Source organism: Hemibagrus wyckioides, linkage group LG06 (assembly GCF_019097595.1).
Source record: "Hemibagrus wyckioides isolate EC202008001 linkage group LG06, SWU_Hwy_1.0, whole genome shotgun sequence".
Lineage (NCBI taxonomy): Eukaryota > Metazoa > Chordata > Actinopteri > Siluriformes > Bagridae > Hemibagrus > Hemibagrus wyckioides.
Genome location: NC_080715.1, coordinates 34,794,355 through 34,814,721, shown reverse-complemented (window position 1 = coordinate 34,814,721; position 20,367 = coordinate 34,794,355). Strand labels below are relative to the sequence as shown.

The window sequence follows — 20,367 nt, the reverse complement described above, 5'->3', positions numbered from 1 at the left end:
ATAATAGGAGGTATGGAAGGTGTTTGCCTTGGGGGTTCGATGTGTGCAATGTTTGTCCTGTGCTTTAGGGGTTTGATTTGAGTTCCCCGGTTTCCTTCCTAGTCCAAAGAGGCTGATTGGCATCTCTACAGTGTGTGTATGATTGTATCCTGTGACAGACTGGCACCCTGTCCCCTACCATGTGCCCTCACTCCTGAACATGGATGGATGTATGGATGTGGTAGCTTAGTGGTTAGGTGTTGAGCTACTGAACGGAAGGTTGTGAGTTCAAATCCCATGCCCTCAATTGTATAAAATGAGATAAATTGTAAGTCTCTTTGGATAAGGGTGTCGGTCAAATGGTATAAATGAATGGAAAATAATAAAAGAAGAAGAAGTTGCAGTTTGGTATCTAGGCGCATTTGGTGCTTGGCCCCCTTAAACAGGGTTCCAGCAGGGTGCGTGTGAATCTTCACTGCTGAGCTTTGTAATAATTTATGATATGAGCTTCTTAAAAAGTGTTGCCAAAAAAAAGTGCAGTTTCTCTTCTTTTTCCTGCTCAATAGTTTCTCAGTTGCGAAAAAAAAAATCTAATTTATTGCTCAGTTTTTTTCTATCACTTGCATATTCTATCTCTTTATAGTGTTATAATATTCTTTCCTTTAATACACTTTTCCTTCTCTCTTCTTTTCCCATCTCTGATATATCCCGTATCATAACTAGAGAGTAGATTATGGTGTCCCTATAAATCACATCAAACTCTCGTGTGCACCTTCACAGCTTTCGCAACACCACAAAGCAGTACGTCTTTTCATGGCAACTCGAGGACAGATGGAGAGAGAGAGTAAAAGGCAGAGCCTGATCCGTATCGCTAAAAACGAGAGAGACAAGTGTCTGTGCTAATGTGTGTGTAAGCACAAAACATCTGTGCACTAAGAAAGATCCCCATTTACTGTGCGCTTCCCAGCCGAGTGCTGCGTTTGTTCGGCTGACTGCGCTGACTGATGAGACTCTGATTTATGTCGACTCGTTTTGTGCATCGCAGTTTCCCAAATTACACAGTTAAGTTTTCCTCTCTGGATGTGTGTGTGGAGTATAGAGTCATTTAACGCTGGATGGAAAGACTAATGAAGGGATAGTGAGTGGATGGATGGATAAATGGATGCATTGATGAATTGATTATCAGGTGGATTTGATGGATCGGATTGATTGACTTTTTTATGAGTTAATTCATCGTTAAAGGAATCGGCAGATTGGATGGTTGAGTTTGACTGAAAGCTCGGGTAAGGTGTTAGCGGTTGAATTAACGAGCGGTTGTGTAGCTCTGAGGATTTTGCTCATGGATTTCTGTGTAGAGATGGATTAATGAAAGTTGGACTGAATAGATGATGATGATGATGATGACACACCTGGGAGATGAAGGCAGAATGCTTCAACTTAAACAGGAATGCTTATATGGTGTTGAAACAGGTGTGAGTGACATGGTCATGTGACTAGGGCTGATGGGTAATTTTACATTTCTAGCATTTGGCAGATGCCCTTATCCAGAGTACAATTTATCTCATTTTATACAACTGAGCAATTGAGGGGTAAGGACCTTGCTCAAGGGTTCAGCAGTGGCAGCTTGGTGGACCAGGGAACTCACAACCTTCCGATCAGTAGTCCATCACCTTAACCACTGAGCTACCACATTCCCCAGGATAATGTAGTTCTGTATTAGTTCAGGCACCAAACCATAAGTTCAACGAGTTGTCTCTCAGGTCTCATAGCAGACCTGTGGTTAAGGATCTGGGTTGTTGATCAGAAGATTAAGGTTCAAGCCCCACCACTGCCAAATTGTCACTTTTGGGCCCTTAAGCAAGGGCCCTCAACCCCCCTGCATCATGGCTGACCCTGTGCTCTGACCCCAACCCTCCAAAGAAAGAATATTGAAATGTATATGTGACAAGGCCACTTGGAAGAAGCAACGTCTTCCACCCAGTCGAGGCAGAGTGATCTTCTCCGCATACCTGAGGGGGGGGTGTGTGACATCCAAGATTGACTGGTGGATTGACTGGAGGATTGACTGGTGGATTGACTGGAGGATTGACTGGAGGATGGTCTGGTGGATTGACTGGAGCATTGACTGGTGGATTGACTGGAGGATTGACTGGAGCATTGACTGGTGGATTGACTGGAGCATTGATTGGATGGATTGACTGGAGGATTGACTGGAGGATTGACTGGTGGATTGACTGGTGGATTGACTGGAACATTGACTGGAGCATTGACTGGTGGATTGACTGGAGCATTGATTGGATGGATTGACTGGAGGATTGACTGGTGGATTGACTGGAGGATTGACTGGAGGATTGACTGGAGGATTGACTGGTGGATTGACTGGAGGATTGACTGGAGCATTGACTGGTGGATTGACTGGAGGATTGACTGGTGGATTGACTGGAGCATTGACTGGAGCATTGACTGGAGCATTGACTGGAGCATTGATTGGATGGATTGACTGGTGGATTGACTGGAGGATTGATTGGATGGATTGACTGGAGGATTGACTGGAGGATTGACTGGTGCATTGATTAGAGGATTGATTGGATGGATTGATTGATTGATTGATTGATTGACTGGAGGATTGACAGTCAACCTACCCAGTCACTTCAGCCAGTGAGTGGATTGACAGGATTGAATTGGCGTGATGGATTGACTGGTTGGTTGACTGTTTGATTGAATGGAGGATTGAGTTGGAAGACAGATGAATAAAAGGAAATATGTAAAAATTCACCAGTGGATGAATGAACCCACGTGATTAGACTGGGAAAAATTAACAAGATTGATTTTTGCTATTACTAGTTGAATAAATGAAAGTCTAAATGAATGATAGATAAATGGATTGATGAATTTATGAATGGATAGTTTGATAGATTGTCTTGTTGGTTGTGTAGTATCATACATGGAGGTACAAATGGCAGATGTTGTTAATGTGTGTGTGTTGCAGTGTTGCTGAGGTACTGGAGAAACATGGCCTGCAGAAGCCAATTTCATTCATAAGAAACAGTCAGAGCAGCAAGGAGGAGGCTCATCAACTGATGGTCAAACTCACTCGCCACGTCGGCCGCAAGTAAGACATGCACTGTACACACACACACACAATCAGTACATATTTAACAATGGGAAAGAATATTTTGCAGGTATGGAACAAACTAATCACTATTTACTTCATACACACACACACACACAACCGTTACACAACTACACACAAAAAGCTTAGTCATACATGATGCTTTTGGAACACATCAAATATTTATTCCCAAATACACACACACACAGCATGGGTAGCAACAAATGATGCTCATACACTCAACACACAGGATGACTGGCGCACACACACACACAATATAAACACACAAAAAACACACTTATATATAAACGTAACACAACTACACACAAAAAACATTATGCATAATACATAATGCTTGTGGAGCACCTTATTTCATTTCTTAAACACATACACCCACACACACACATACACCACAGGACGAATGATACACACTTGCACAGAACAAAACACACTCATTCATTCACACACATGTGCACACACACTCATTACACACAACAGGACAAATGACAGCCACACACACACACACACACACACTCACACTTACTGCACAGAATGAATCACACACACGCACACACACACACTGCACAGAATGAAACACACACACACACACACAGGTGCACGCACCACAGGACAAATGACACGTGCACAGGACAAAACACACACTCACTCATTCACACACACATGCACACACTATGCACAGGACAAATGACAACCACACACACACACACACGCACTCACTGCACCAAATGAATGACACACACACACACCACAGGACGAATGACACACACGTGCACAGGACAAAACACGCACACACACACACTCACTCATTCACACACACGCACACACTATGCATAGGACAAATGACAACCACACACACACAGCACAATATGAATCACACACACACAGGATGAATGACACAAATATGAAATATATACACACACACTCAACACACCAATCAATAACAACTGCAACAATAAAAAAAAAATCAACCAGAAACAAGATGTAAATATGAAAACCTAACCTGCTGACCGCTGACACGTGACACTGACACACACTGGACATTATTTACTCTTCTCCTCTTACAAATACACAACATCCTGCAGTGCACACAGTGATGCACACAGTAATCACAGTTACACTAATTACACACACACTCCAGAAATTTAACACCACACACACACACACACCCACACGCACACAGCAGAAATAAAACACCACACACGCACACACACACACCCCAGATATTAAACACCACACACACACACACACACCAGAAATTAAACATCACACACACAACAGATATTAAACACCAGAAATTAAACACCACACACACACACACAGCAGAAATAAAACACCACGTACACACACACACACACACACCAGATATTAAACACCACACACACCAGAAATTTAACACCACACACACACATACACCCACACGCACACAGCAGAAATAAAACACCACACACACAGCAGAAATAAAACACCACACACGCACACACACACACACACCAGATATTAAACACCACACACACACACACACACCAGAAATTAAACATCACACACACAACAGATATTAAACACCAGAAATTAAACACCACACACACACACACACACACACAGCAGAAATAAAACACCACGTACACACACACACACACACCAGATATTAAACACCACACACACCAGAAATTTAACACCACACACACACATACACCAGAAATTAAACATCACACACACAACAGATATTAAACACCACACACACACACCAGAAATTAAACATCACACAAACAACAGATATAAAACACCACACACACACTGGAAATTTAACACACATATACACAGCAGAAATAAAACACAACACACACACAAACAACACCAGAAATTAAATACCACAATTTTTTATATGCAGCCTTATAGTTAAATGTTACTGGCATCACTGGAACCAATCAAGGGGAGAGGGAGGGAGGGAGGGAGGGAGGGCGGGAAGGAAGGACTAAATGGTGAAAGGATAAAAGAAATAAAATAAAATAATTCATTAAATCAAATTTGTTATAGTCTGTAAGCTCTTATACAGCAGCAGTGAATTCTGGAATCTGATTGGCCAGACAGGAGTGCAGGTTTTATGTTAATATGATGAGTTTCTTTCTATTGAATAGTTATGTCATGAAAAAGGGGGAGGAGTCTGTGAGTGTAGATGTTGTGTGATGGGATGTTTATAGCTGCTGTAAAGTAAGAGATAACCAGAATGTAATGATAAAATTGGTTTAAAAAATAAAACACCTGGAAAATAATCCACTTCACGCTGCCGTTTTACTGAGATAACTGAAATAATTACTGATTATTTTTATCTAATAAAGGTATTTAATTATTTACATTCTGCTGTTGTTAGAAAACCGCCAGTGAGTGAGAGAGTGTGGAGAGACCTCCTGCAGGACCTACTGGACATGCAGCAGAATGTTTACACCTGCCTGCAACCTGCTACCTGCCACCAGGTAACACACAAACGCACACACACACACTCCTTTTCTCCCCAGTGATGCAGCAGATGAGCAACTGGCATAAATTTTGAATCAGTTTCAAACTCTTTGGTCTTGACATTTTCTGGAAGCTCCACCCACTTCCTCTCCGCTCTCGCAGGATCTCTGACAGAATCTCTGGCCTTCTCTTCAGGGAAAGAGAAGGGGGGGGGGTGATTTCTGCCAAGTTGATTTCAGACAAACTGTTTGTAAAAAGTTTCTTTTGGGTGTTTTTCCCCTTCTCTTTCCTTCAACCTGAAATGGTGGAAATCCATTTTTTTTCTTTCTTTTTTCCCCTTTTTCTCTCCCTTTTTTCAACCTGAAATGGTGAAAATCCTTTTTTTTCTTTTTTCCTTTTTCTCCACTTTCCTTTCCAACCTGAAACGGTGGAAATCCATTTTTTTTTGTTTTCTTCCCCTCCCCCTTTTTCCTTCTCTTTCCTTATACCAAATATACTGTAAACCTATTTACAGTCTTTCTCAGATAAAAACCACAACACAACCATAAATCATATTACGGTATTTTATGATTATAACTTTTTATGATTAATTACTAAATGAATAAGGTCCACTGTAAACCAAGGCACAAAAATATCATTGTCAGACTAAAGCAAGAAAACATGTACATATTCAGTGTTAAAATCAAATACCTTGTCCAGTACTCACAAATTAGTAATGAAATCTTGAAAAAACAGCACATGTCCATATGATTGGATAATCCATGGTGAAATAAACAAACATTATGTATCAGGGCTTACTTGCCCTGGTTGAACAAGAGGAATAAGTCACTGAGTCCAGACTTGTGTGAAGACATGGGATAGAATTGGACATGATGTTTGAGAAACTGGAAGCTACAGCATGTAGTCACTAGTGCAGCTTGAGGACTTGCATGTTGTCCACTGTGCGCCGATATGATCCCCTCTGCAGCCAGAAAACATACACAAAGCAAAGGTTTGATTGATGCAGTGTTTGAGCATGATGCCTACACAGAGATAAACAGCCTTCTAGTTGTCCAATAAGTTGTTCAAATATGTTCAACTTTGCTCCAATGAATTATACATTAATGAAGGCAATATTTATTAATTAATTAAATAATTAATATAGTTTTGCAGGTTATTTTTTTTTATAACTGATGGTCTCAAGGAGAAAGTTCTCATTTCAGAAACATTTCATACAAGTCATCATAAGCATTTATTTTATGTCTGTTGACATGAAGTCTAAACACAGTTGCCTCCACTGAAGCAATTAATAATCAAATTTACTACAACGCTGACCAGTAACCAGTCAAATGTACCACCACTTACCAATATTTATCCTGGACAAGACCAGCATCTGATCAAAAGGGGGGATTTGTAGAACAGGAAAGAGATTGATGAGGTCCATTTCAAGAACAACTGCTGGCAGATGACAGCAACAAAGGCAGTAAGAAATATATTGCCTTAATTGAAAGTAAAATCATCTCAAGCATCTCGATGTAGGCTGTAAACTACAATCAAATGGCTATATTAAATAAATAAATGGCTAATCAAGTGCCTCACCTGGTAGAACGCGTACCACATACTGTTATTCAGGCAGTCAAGCTTCAGTTCCAGCTCAGGCCCTTTGCTGCAAATCATCCCATCTCTCTCCACTGTGTTTTTACTGCCACTGTCCAAAAAAGCAAAAATGCCAAAAAAAAACCCCCCAAAAATTACAATCTTTAAAATATAAAAAAAAATGGTTTGCTTCTTGGATAACGATTTTAGAATCTCACCATGTTCCTGGTCATCACAGCGGGCAGCACGTTGTTTCCTCCAAGTCTATAACCGCTCAGGAGTTTAAATGCATACATGAAATGTTACAGAAGTGAAATACTTCAAATTCTTTTTATTTTAATGATTTATTTATTTATTTATTGTGGTTCTTCTCCATTCACTGAGTGGGGAACAACATCAGCTTGCACGTTAAAAGATAATAGAGCATTTCACCTAACATTTCCTTAAATGAGCTCAGGCTTTAATGGGCATTAAACGATAGATATCTACAAGATATGATTGTAACCATCTCCAAAACACTTAAATCAACAACGTGGTTCATTTCTGTGAAGCCTTCAATGAAGTACAAGTTGCAGCAACAAAAATACACCGGGGCAATATCAGACCCAAATAAACACAACATAAACACAAAACCACAAAACAACCATAAACACCCAAACAATTACAGCCTATAATCATTTTAATTGGATATAGCACATTAATTATCAGATTCAACCCATATTTAAACATAATATAATTAATTTAAAAAACACATTCCATATTTTTAACATCTTGTTTCTGTAGAAATGAAGGTATGTTTTTGCTGAATGGTGAAAGGTTTTATATCGTAAATTTAAATAAACATATCAGCAAAATACCTTTGATTTTAGGGTAATTACTTGTTTATGAAGTTATGGCATTTTACCGTTAATTTTACCAAAATTTTCTATTTTCACAGTAACAATGTGTATTTTTTACATATTAGGACAGTAAAAATGAAAGTACATACTGTTTCTTTATTTACGGTAATTTGATGTATGTACTACGGTGATATACTATTTTTGACTTTACAGTCTTTTTCTGTTGCTATTTCACAGTTTTTTACTGTAATTTTCACGTACATTTTTTACAGTGTACTGTAATAACACAGTAATAACAGTTATGGTGTTAATAAAAAAGAAATAGGAGGAAGATTGAGGATTTATGGGGGATGGTTGAGGCTGTGCCAGTTAATTAGCTAGTGTATTTATCTCTGTTTACTTTTATTCCATTTGGCAGAGTATCGGTTTAGAAAATCTGTGTAAAGAGGTGATACAGTGAGAAGAAGCAACTGGACAAGAAGGCTTTTTTTATTATTATTTTTATTATTGAAGTTTTTTATTGTTTAAGTGCTAGTTTTTAGAGATAGGTCTGTGGAGGTATGTGGGTGTGTATATGCAGAGGTGGGTGCGTGTGTGTGGGTGGGTGTGTGTGTGGGTATGAGTGTGGGTGTGGGTATGTGTGTGGGTGTAGGTGGGGGTGTGTGTGGGTGGGTATGTGTGGGGGTGTGTGTGTGTGGGTGTAGGTGTGGGTATGTGTGTGGGTGTAGGTGGGGGTGTGTGTGTGTGGGTGTGGGTATGTGTGTGGGGGTGTGGGTCGGTATGAGTGTGGGTGTAGGTGTGGGTATGTGTGTGGGTGTGTGGGTGTGGGTGGGTATGAGTGTGGGTGTAGGTGTGGGTATGTGTGTGGGTGTAGGTGTGTGTGTGGGTGTAGGTGGGGGTGTGTGTGGGTGTAGGTGTGGGTATGTGTGTGGGTGTAGGTGGGGGTGTGTGCTTGTGATTCTTTAATGATTTCTGATTACTTTTATTTCCTGACAGGATTTCAGTAGATTTGAGAAATTATGCTGAGATTATCTACATATGAATCCCTCCGAAGTAGCTGTTGCTATAGAAACAGTACACATACCTACAGGCTTGAATCACAGCCAGCATTCCGACCAATCAGAGCTGAGAATTCATCAGTGTTGTTTTGTGTTGTGTTGTATTGCTACGTTCCATGACTTCATGGCTGTATCTCATCGAGCAGGAAGACGGCTGGGTGTTGATGGACGGCGCTCTTCTCTCGCCGGAGCGGAATTCCTAATGAATTTGTCCAAACTCGAGTAACCAAACACAATCCTCCCTCGTTCCCCTCGTGAGCTCGGTATTAGCTTCGGCTCATCGGCTCGCAGACAGAGTGGGAGTTGATATTTCATTTGCGGCGTAATTGGAGTTAACCGCATTATGGTGTTAGGGATAACGTGTGCTGCGGATATTGCTTCCCGTAATGAAGACTAATGAAGGCGCTCATCATATTTATTTATTTATCATTTTCTTTTTGCCCCCCTTGCGTTACGTGGGCCGAAATGAAACACCACGGCACAGGGGTAATAAAATATTCTGCGTCTCGGCGTCCCCCGTTTTCTTCCCATCATCTCTGTGGTGCTCTCTGGCTGGATGGTTCATGGTTTTTGGAGGAGTGAGAGGGAAGAAGGCAAAATCTATCTATCTATCTATCTATCTATCTATCTATCTATCTATCTATCTATCTATCTATCTATCTATCTATCTATCTATCTATCTATCTATCTATCTATCTATCTATCTATCTATCTATCTATCTGTGTATCTATCTGTGTATCTATCTGTGTATCAATCATCTATCTATCTGTCTGTCTTTAAAATCCCTGAAATATTTTATATCTATTTGAAATATCTATTTGTGGATGGAAGTTGATTCTTAGCAAGCGAACATTAGCATAGCCTAACTAGCTAAAGCAGTAGTGTCACACTTACGCTGGGTCTCTCTCTCTCTGTGTTTGTGTGTCCCTCTTTCTCTTCCCCCTCTCTCTCCCTCTCCTCTCCCCCTCCCCTCTCTCTGTCTGTCTGTCTCTCTCTCTCTCTCTCTCTCTCTCTCTCTTTTCTTTCTGTGTCCTTCTTCCCCCCCCCCATCTCTTCCCCCCCCCTTCTCTCCATCACTTCACTTTTCACCTGTGGCAGATGTCCTCCATCATGTTCATTAGTTCAGTAGTGTTGAGTGTGTTATACCTGTGTGTGTCTGTGTGTGTGTGTCTGTGTCTGTGTGTGTGAGAGAGAGAGAGTGAGAGAGAGAGTGAGAGAGAGAGAAAGAGCTTCCATATGGTTCCTGTAAGGTGTGTGAGGAGTGTGAATGATTAATTACTGCTCCTTTAGCTGCAGTATTTTTTTTCATAATTAATTTCTATTATTTCAACACTATTTATTTCTCCCCTCACTTCAGTTTTGCCAAATTCATTCATTTAAAATGTTTAATGTAATTAATTTTTCACCACAATTTCATCTCTCATGTTTTTTCCTTTTTTAACATGTTTTCCCCCAATGTTTTTACCAAAAAACATTTGTAATTAATTTCCCCTTTTTCACCCCTTTTTTCTCTCCATCCTTATCTCTTTCTCTCTCTTTTATAATCAGTAAAATGAACATTTCACTGAATTCATATGAATTACATAAACTACTTGCATGATCAAATAAATGTATATAAATGAATGTATGTAAAATAGATGTAAATTATTAGAATAGATTAGAGATGATTTGTTTCTTATCTGATTAAGAGAGAATAAATTAAAAGAAATGAAACTCTCTGTCTCCCATCTCTCTCTCTCTCTCTCTTTCTCTCTCTCTCTGCCCCCCTTCCCCCCCCTTCTCTCTATCCCTCCCCCCTCCTTCTCTCCGTCTCTCTCTCTCTCTCTCTCTCTCTCTCTCTGTCTCTGCCCCTCCTCTTTCTCTCTCCCTCTCCCCCCTTTCTCTCTACCCCCCCCGTCTCTCTCTCCCTCTCTCTCTCTCGTTCTCTCTGCAGGTGTTTGTGGAGAGTTTGTTGTGTTCTGGTCGAGAGGAGAACGTGCTCCTTGCTGGTCAGCTGATGCAGCGATCATCCTCAGGCCCGGTTTCTCCGGTCGGACCTTCGTTCCGTGTGAAAGCGACCCGTGTGCCCTACACCCACAGCGTGGAGCTGGCACTGGCCTCCGCCCGCGAATACTTCAACTCCTCCGCCACACTCAGCGACCCCTGCATCAACCTGGCACGGTAGGACCATGACCTCTGACCTCTCACAACAGGAAGTGCAGTCTGAGCTCATCCTCACGCTTCCACTCACACCACCACACTGATGATGATTTAATACAATAAAAATCATATTCTATAAACACACTGCAACAATATTTACAACAAAAAAATGCAATTAAAAAAACTAAAGTTAGACTTTTATTGTATTTTTATTCCTTGACACATTTGGTTTTATTTACTTTTTACAAATACACAGAATGAGAATGACATAATAAAGGTGCAGGTCCTAGTTAGCGTGTCAGGAGGTGTACCACTTCATTCTAGCTATTAGAATTGAAAAGGGGTTTCTTTTTTCAAAACAAACACGTATAAAAACACATGGGACGTGAAAGAGGCGTGTGATTCTGCTGGCGGTTACAGCGGTGAACTCTGACCTTTATTTCCATCCATCTGGGAGTCCGCAGATAGACATGAAGCTAACACTTTTATGTTAGCTTATTCATTCTGTGTTCAGATTGTACAGGTGAACAAAACATATGTCTAATGGCTAGATGCTAACTAACTAACTAAATAAATAAATTCTTCTTATTTGCCCAGCATTCTTCATTTCTTTAATAATCTTTATTAATTAACTAATTCATTTATTTACTTTTTTCATCTCTCTCTCTCTCTCTCTCTCTCTCTCTCTCTCTCAAATCTTTCATTTTAGTCTGTGAAAGTATGGATTGCTGTCTCTCTTTCTCCTTCTTCTTCTTCCTCTCTTTCTGTCTCTCTCTTTCTCTGTCCGCTCCCTCCCCCCCCCACTCTCTCTCTCTCTCTCTCTCTCTCTCTCTCTGTTCTCTCCTTCTCTTTAGACCTCTCTTACATCTGTCTGTGAATGTGTGGGTTGCTCTCTCTCTTTCTCTGTCACTCTCTCTCCTTTTTCTTCTTTCTCTCTCTCTCTCTCTCTCTCCCTCCCTCTCTCTCTCTCTTTCCCCCCTCTCTTTCTCTCTCTGTTTCTTTGTCCCTCTCTCTTTCTGTCTTTCTCGCTCTCCCTCCCTCTCTCTCTCTCTCTCTCTCTCTCTCTCTCTCTCTCTCTCTCTCTCTCTCCCTCCCTCTCTCTCTCTCTCTCTCTCTCCCTCTCTCTCTCTCATTCAATCTTCGGAGTGATCTTCTTACACTCAGATAGAAAGTAGGCCAGTAATTAGGCCATCATCCATTCACTGATGACCGACACCGAAAGCTTTCACACACACACACACACACACACAAAAACCTTAGCAACATTAAATATTTTGTCTCCTTAGAAAGCTGTAAAAAAAAAAAAAAAAATTCTTAGTTTTGGTCAGGAACAGATTATAGTGAAGATCTTTCCGTGCTCACAAAGAGCTAAATCATGCACACACACACACACACACACGCTGTTTTGAAGGACAGCATAAGTATAGACCAGTTGATTTAATGGACAAATTCAGAGGAAACAAATTTGCAGGTTAATGTCAGGATAATTCGAGCTGCCAGTCTGTGAAGAGAGAGACTGAAGCGAGGGAACTGAGAGCCGTGAGATAAAAACAACCAGTACGTGACTCCAGAGGCACTCAAGGGCAGAATTTCCTGAATCCTCATTCAGATGCTTCGCTTTTAAAGAACAGGATGGAGCTTGAACATTTTGCTTCCTGTGATTTATTGTTTATAAACCCAGAATTAATAGAAACTGCTGTAAAAGAAACTGATCAGCAGAAAAGCATCTCACCACGCATCTTACAACAGCTGAAGACCACACCAGGGTCCACTCCTAATAACCAAGACCAGGAATCTTAGAGCACTACATGTGGCAGGGTTCATCTGGTTACTTAATCAGGGTGAAAGGATTCACGATTCAATTCTGAGAGTGTTTTGAATGAATTTATTGAAGAAAGATTGCTCAGAATGAGTCGTAAACTGTGTGAGGTTTCGTCTGAATAAAGCTGAAACAAATCTAAAAATTGTGAACGGAAAACCATACGCTACTGGCTCACCTTCATGTCTTCAGAAATGAATAAATTTCTAAGATTAATGAAGAAACAAAGTCTTTGTCCCGATGGAAATGATCACCTGAGCTGTACTGAGCTCCTCAGCAGAACCTGAGGCATAGACAGAGCTCCAAAGAAGGCTAAAATGCCCAATTTCCTTTGCCTTTTTTCCTTAAGGATTGGGATTTAATATGTTCAGGCAGTGAAATCACCTTAAATGCTGATTTTCATCAAATCTTCGGCATCACCCTTATTGTTGAGCAAAAAAATTAACCAAAACAATACAAAGTCATTGCTGAGCCTCGTTATCTGAACCCTGCATGGTGTCATTCATAACAAACCAGAATCATTCCGACTTATTAGAGTCGCTAACTCCAGGGGAAAGTGGAAAAACAGCTCATAAATTGAATAAAATCGATGGCTAGGGAGGTTAAATGTGGAAGAATCGGAAGAAACGTCCTTACAACGCGATATTATTCACACCACAATGTTAACTGACACGTACAGTGTTCATAATCGTGTGTGTGTGTGTGTGTGGACATGTTAATCAGGCATGAATAAGCATTATGTTTTGGCAGCAAATATTTGCATAATACAGCTACATTTGGCATTTTCCGACCAATCAGAATTGAGAATCAGACAGCACTTGGTTGTAATGATAAATAAGCATTTGTGTGTGTTTGTGTGTGTGTGTGTTTGTTATGCTGCTAAGTCATTCCTTGCATTTGGAGTAAAACCTGCACTCACTTTGATTTCCCAGTCTCACGCCGGCCTCTTGAAACGTTTTTCCTTCCTTCCTTCCTTCCTTCCTTCCTTCCTTCCTTCCTTCCTTCCTTCCTTTCTTCCTTTCTTTCTTTCTTCGTTCCTTTCATCCTTTTCTTTTCATTCATTTTATTTATTTATTTATGTGTGTGTGTACCAATCCATTTCCTCTAACTCGTACTGCTTGATTACCTGCAGCCATTTACTGCCTGGAACACACGTCTTTTTTGGTTTTGATCAATGCATCAGCCAAATCAGCAACATGCAGTTAAAAGCACTTGAGTGCACTAGGAACAAAAGTACACTCTCACACGTGACCGCCTAAATAATTGACCTGCATGCGAAAGGTTCCTGTTTGTGTGAATACACAATATTAATCCAAAAAATAAATAAGTAAATAAAAGGCAGAATAAGTGAATAGGCATCGTGCTGTCTGTTTAGCTGTTATTGGAAACATTTTTCAACCAGGATAGAAGAGGAAATATATTTCCATGATATTAAAAATATGCGAAACGTTATCGAATCATTAATGCAGTATATATTTCTCACAGATTATTTTTTATAAATATTTAGGTTTTTTTTTTTTTCTTCTAACAAACTGTGTAATCTTGTTAAAATGCATTCAATGGGGATAAATGGGAGAATGAGTCTAGAGAAGATGAAATAAATAAATAAACGCATGTGTGTAGGGTTTTTAGCCCAATCATTACTGTTTTCCTAATAAACCACGCTTTAGTAGAAGCATTGTGAAGGATCAGCGAGCTCTTTAAGCTTTCTGTTCGCTTTCCTTTGGCTTCTGGTCGTGTTTCGGACATTTTCTCTTCGATTTTCTAGATGTAGTAAATCCTGATCATTCTTCTGAGGCCAATCCCAGCTCTGATGTTTAGTGTATTTCTGAATCTAAGTGTGATCATTATATAAAGATCCAGTGAGGATGAAGCCACATGAATAGTCTGGAGATAGATGAGGTTGCTGTGGATGGTGGCATTTAGGAAGCATGGAGATGGCTTGCATGGAGAGGACTGCAGTTGATACGAAGAGTTTTTGCACTCAAGCCTACATCAGTGAGCAGTTCTTCATCACTTCTTCTTCATCGCTAAATCTAGAAGTTACACAAGTCCACTTTGTGATCATATAGTAGACGGTTAGAGCAGAGGAATGATTTATAATCACTGTCTCCACTCTCACCCAGGTGAGGATGAGGACCAGTTCCTTTCTTCCTCATGTTGTCTCAGGGAGTTCTTCCTCAGGGTTAAATCTATACATTTAAAAATGTATATCCTGAATTTGTATATTTAAGTAAAGTAGCTTTGTTGTAATCGTTAAAAGTGAGAATTAAATTGTGAATATAACTTTATGCTTTTGTTATTTTAAACCAGTGGTGTTCTCCATTCTGATTGGTCAGAAGATGGTGATATCGTTGTCTATAGTAGCAGCTCTGACCATTATTACAACCGCCAAGTTTATATTAATGCGGCCATTTTTAAAATGTTATTGTTTCTGTAGTAACAGGGACACACCATATAAAAAAAACGCAATAATCAATCAATCAATCAATCAATCAATCAATAAATAACTGTGTAATTGTTTACTTGGTTAATATTTTTTAATTAAATTCAATTAAATTACATTTATTTTATTTTATTTTATTTTATTTTATTTTATTTTATTTTATTTTATTTTATTTTATTTTATTTTATTTTATTTTGTAAGGAGCCTCCAGTGTCGTAGATTAAGTTGTAACTTGTATGTTTTCTATCAAAGTCTTCAAGAGAGCATGAAGTGGAGGCTGGAGAGGAAGCAATGCTTTAAATAAATAACATAATACACAACATAAGTGTTGACAAATTGCTTTGCTATAAGAGGAATAAAATAAAAAAATAAATTAACTTAAATAAATTTTTAGAAATAATCAGCTTTAGGCTGGGAGTGAACACACTAATAAACTAAAACCCAATTTTATTTAGTTAATACTTCATTTAAAAGTAACACAATGCCCTCAGACATATCAGTGTGTACCACTAAAGTGCTGATCATCACTAACGCCTGATGGTTATTCCCTTAGCGCTCTCCTCTCTATGTTATGCGTTCATTCAGTGAGGATATTAGTGAATGATGTAATCCTGCTTAAGAAATACACTTTTATAGCAGTAGGTAGTGGATCTACATATATAAGTAATTTCAGTCCTTTATCAGGGCTGTAATGTAATATGGACATGCCAATAAAGCATGTCTAGATGTAGTTCTAAATAATTAAATTGAAACGAAATGGAGAACCTTTGTCTGTTTGTAATTTATCAGTCTGGTGTAGAACGTGCATCAGGTTTAATACATATTACATTTCCAGAGCTATGGATATGAATTGACTGTGGCTCACACTTCTCACACCCTCCCCGGCCCAGATATGTCGTACAAATGAAATCAGTCCCGAGTGAAATTACCCTTTTTCTACAATATTGTTGAATTTAGTGTTATTACCTGTAGAAATGACCGCTTGCAAATGCAGACAGGAAATCCAGTGTTTTGTGCCTGAATATTTTACGATCAAGAACCAATTCTGCAGAAGCAGTGGTCAAGTCCGACTTGATTTAGTGGAAATAGCTGCAGCTTTTGTTACTGGAGTCTGGATTGAGCTGTTACATCAATCAAACCCACCTTTATTAGCTCACTTTGTGAAATCCTTCCCCAAGTACAACTATTCTACATCAGCTACAACTACATCAGCAACACTAACAACATAATCATAAAAATAACAACAATGTTACAACAACAACACTAACATTAATATAATAAAACTAACAAAAATAACAATGTTACAATATCAAAAAGATGGACAACAGCAATATAACATAGAGACCAACAATATCAAAACAATCACCAACAACAATAATCTAACAATCAAAACCACCAACATCAACAGACCAGCAACAAAATAACATCATTACCAACAATAACCATAAATACAGCATCAACAAAAAACAACAATATAACAACAAGATCAATAACAATAGACCGTCAACAGGACCACCAACAACAACCACAGCAACAAATAACATATGACCAATACAACAATACAGTATCAACAAGAGCAAAGACAACAACCACAACAACAATATAACAACAAGACCAACAACAGCAAAATAATATCAACAACATCACCAGCAACAACCAAAGCAACATTTCAAGAATACCAACAGCAATAAAACATCAAATTTGATCATCACCAACAACCACAGCAACATATCCAACAGCATAAATATCTCAACAAAACCAACAACAGCATAACAGACCAACAACAAAATAACATCAGTAGCACTAACAAACACAACAATACAACATTAACAAGACCAAAAACAACAACCACAGTAGCAGTCTAACATTAACAAGACCAACATCAGCAACCACAGCAATAAGACAAATAACAATATAACACCATTAGGACCAACAACAACCACAGCAACAGTAAAGCATCTACAAAACCAACATCATCAAACATCAACATCATGATCACCAACAACTACAATACAGCATCAAAAAGAGTAAAAACAACAACCACAACAACAATATAACATCAACAAGACCAAAAGCAATACAACACCATCAGGACCAACAACAACTGCCACAGCATACTGTAGGTTTGACGTGACCAACAATGATAAAAAATCAAATAGATCACCACCAACAACCACAGCATTATTTCAGCAAGACCAACAACCCCAATACAGTATAATATCAAGACACCAACAACCACACTGCCAAAATAACAACAAACACAAAAGCATATCGTCAAATAAACCACCGGCAACATAACATCAACAAGATCGCCACAACAACATAATGTCAGCCCAAACAACAACAAACACAAAAGCAATATCGTCAAATAAACCACCGGCAACATAACATCAACAAGATCACCACAACAACATAATGTCAGCCCAAACAACAACAAACACAGCATCATATCGTCAAACGAACCATCAACAACAGTAACATGACATCATCAAGGTCACCACAACAGCATAATATCAAGGCACCAACAACCACAGAAGCATATTGTCAACAACCCCAACTACAGCATAACATCAACATCATGTCCAACAAAATCAACAACAGCAACATCAACATGGTCAACACATCATTAACAACAACAACAACAGCACCCACAGTAATGCCACCCACAACAACAGCACCCACAATAACAGCACCCACAATAACAACACCAACAATAACAGCACCCACAATAACAACACCAACAATAACAGCACCCACAATAACAGCACCCACAATAACAACACCAACAATAACAGCACCCACAATAACAGCACCCACAATAACAACACCAACAATAACAGCACCCACAATAACAGCACCCACAATAACAACACCAACAATAACAGCACCCACAATAACAGCACCCACAATAACAGCACCCACAATAACAGCACCCACAATAACAACACCAACAATAACAGCACCCACAATAACAACACCAACAATAACAGCACCCACAATAACAGCACCCACAATAACAACACCAACAATAACAGCACCCACAATAACACCCACAATAACAGCACCCACAATAACAGCACCCACAATAACAACACCCACAATAACAGCACCCACAATAACAACACCCACAATAACAACACCCACAATAACAACACCCACAATAACAGCACCCACAATAACAACACCCACAATAACAACACCCACAATAACAACACCCACAATAACAGCACCAACAATAACAGCACCCACAATAACAGCACCAACAATAACAACACCAACAATAACAACACCAACAATAACAACACCCACAATAACAGCACCCACAATAACAGCACCCACAATAACAACACCCACAATAACAGCACCCACAATAACAGCACCAACAATAACAGCACCCACAATAACAGCACCCACAATAACAGCACCCACAATAACAGCACCCACAATAACAACACCCACAATAACAACACCCACAATAACAACACCCACAATAACAACACCCACAATAACAACACCCACAATAACAACACCCACAATAACAGCACCCACAATAACAGCACCCACAATAACAGCACCAACAATAACAACACCCACAATAACAACACCCACAATAACAGCACCCACAATAACAGCACCCACAATAACAGCACCCACAATAACAGCACCCACAATAACAGCACCAACAATAACAACACCAACAATAACAGCACCAACAATAACAGCACCCACAATAACAGCACCCACAATAACAGCACCCACAATAACAGCACCCACAATAACAGCACCCACAATAACAGCACCCACAATAACAGCACCCACAATAACAGCACCCACAATAACAGCACTCACAATAACAGCACCCACAATAACACCCACAATAACACCCACAATAACAGCACCCACAATAACAGCACCCACAATAACAGCACCCACAATAACAGCACCCACAATAACAACACCCACAATAACAGCACCAACAATAACAGCACCCACAATAACAGCACCCACAATAACAACACCCACAATAATAGCACCCACAATAACAGCACCCACAATAACAGCACCCACAATAACAGCACCCACAATAACAGCACCCACAATAACAACACCCACAATAACAACACCCACAATAACAACACCCACAATAACAACACCCACAATAACAGCACTCACAATAACAGCACTCACAATAACAGCACTCACAATAACAACACCCACAATAACACCCACAATAACAACACCCACAATAACAGCACCCACAATAACAGCACCCACAATAACAGCACCCACAATAACAGCACCCACAATAACAGCACCCACAATAACAGCACCAACAATAACAGCACCAACAATAACAGCACTAACAATAACAGCACCCACAATAACAACACCCACAATAACAACACCCACAATAACAACACCCACAATAACAACACCCACAATAACAACACCCACAATAACAACACCCACCACAATAACACCCACCACAATAACACCACCCACCACAGTAACACCCACCACAATAACACCACCCACAATAACACCACCCACAATAACAGTAATAATCAGTAAAGCAGTGAACGGAGTTGAAAGGTTCCATTAATTATTTGCAGTCTGCTGTGGCTGAGGTTTCTTTTCCGCATGTAAGCCGGAATTCTGAGCTGTATCGTGACAGATATCAGAGACGGCCAGATGGAGGAGAGACGGATTGCATGTGTAGGAAAAAAGCTGCAGACTTGTTTACTGGTGTGAAAATCTGGGTTTAATATCACTGAAAAAAGATGTAATCTATGAGTGTTTCCTCAAAACCACCACAATACCTGCTGTACAAAATGTGTTTGGTTCAATGTTTTTGTGTTGTTGTTTGTTGTTTGTCGGTGATATCACCCGAGCTCGACCAAATGAGAAAACAAACATTTACAAA

General features: G+C 39.6%; 1 protein-coding gene across 3 annotated transcripts in view; it reads left to right on the top strand.

Moving 5' to 3' along the window:
- nbas (NBAS subunit of NRZ tethering complex) overlaps positions 1-20,367 on the top strand; it is a 256,830-nt gene that overhangs the window by 122,738 nt on the left and 113,725 nt on the right. For all 3 annotated transcript variants that reach the window (XM_058393499.1, XM_058393497.1, XM_058393500.1), the window contains exons 28-30: positions 2,969-3,091; positions 5,481-5,583; positions 10,973-11,199. In XM_058393499.1, the coding sequence (XP_058249482.1) occupies positions 2,969-3,091; positions 5,481-5,583; positions 10,973-11,199 (453 nt within the window). The remainder of the gene's footprint in view (positions 1-2,968; positions 3,092-5,480; positions 5,584-10,972; positions 11,200-20,367) is intronic.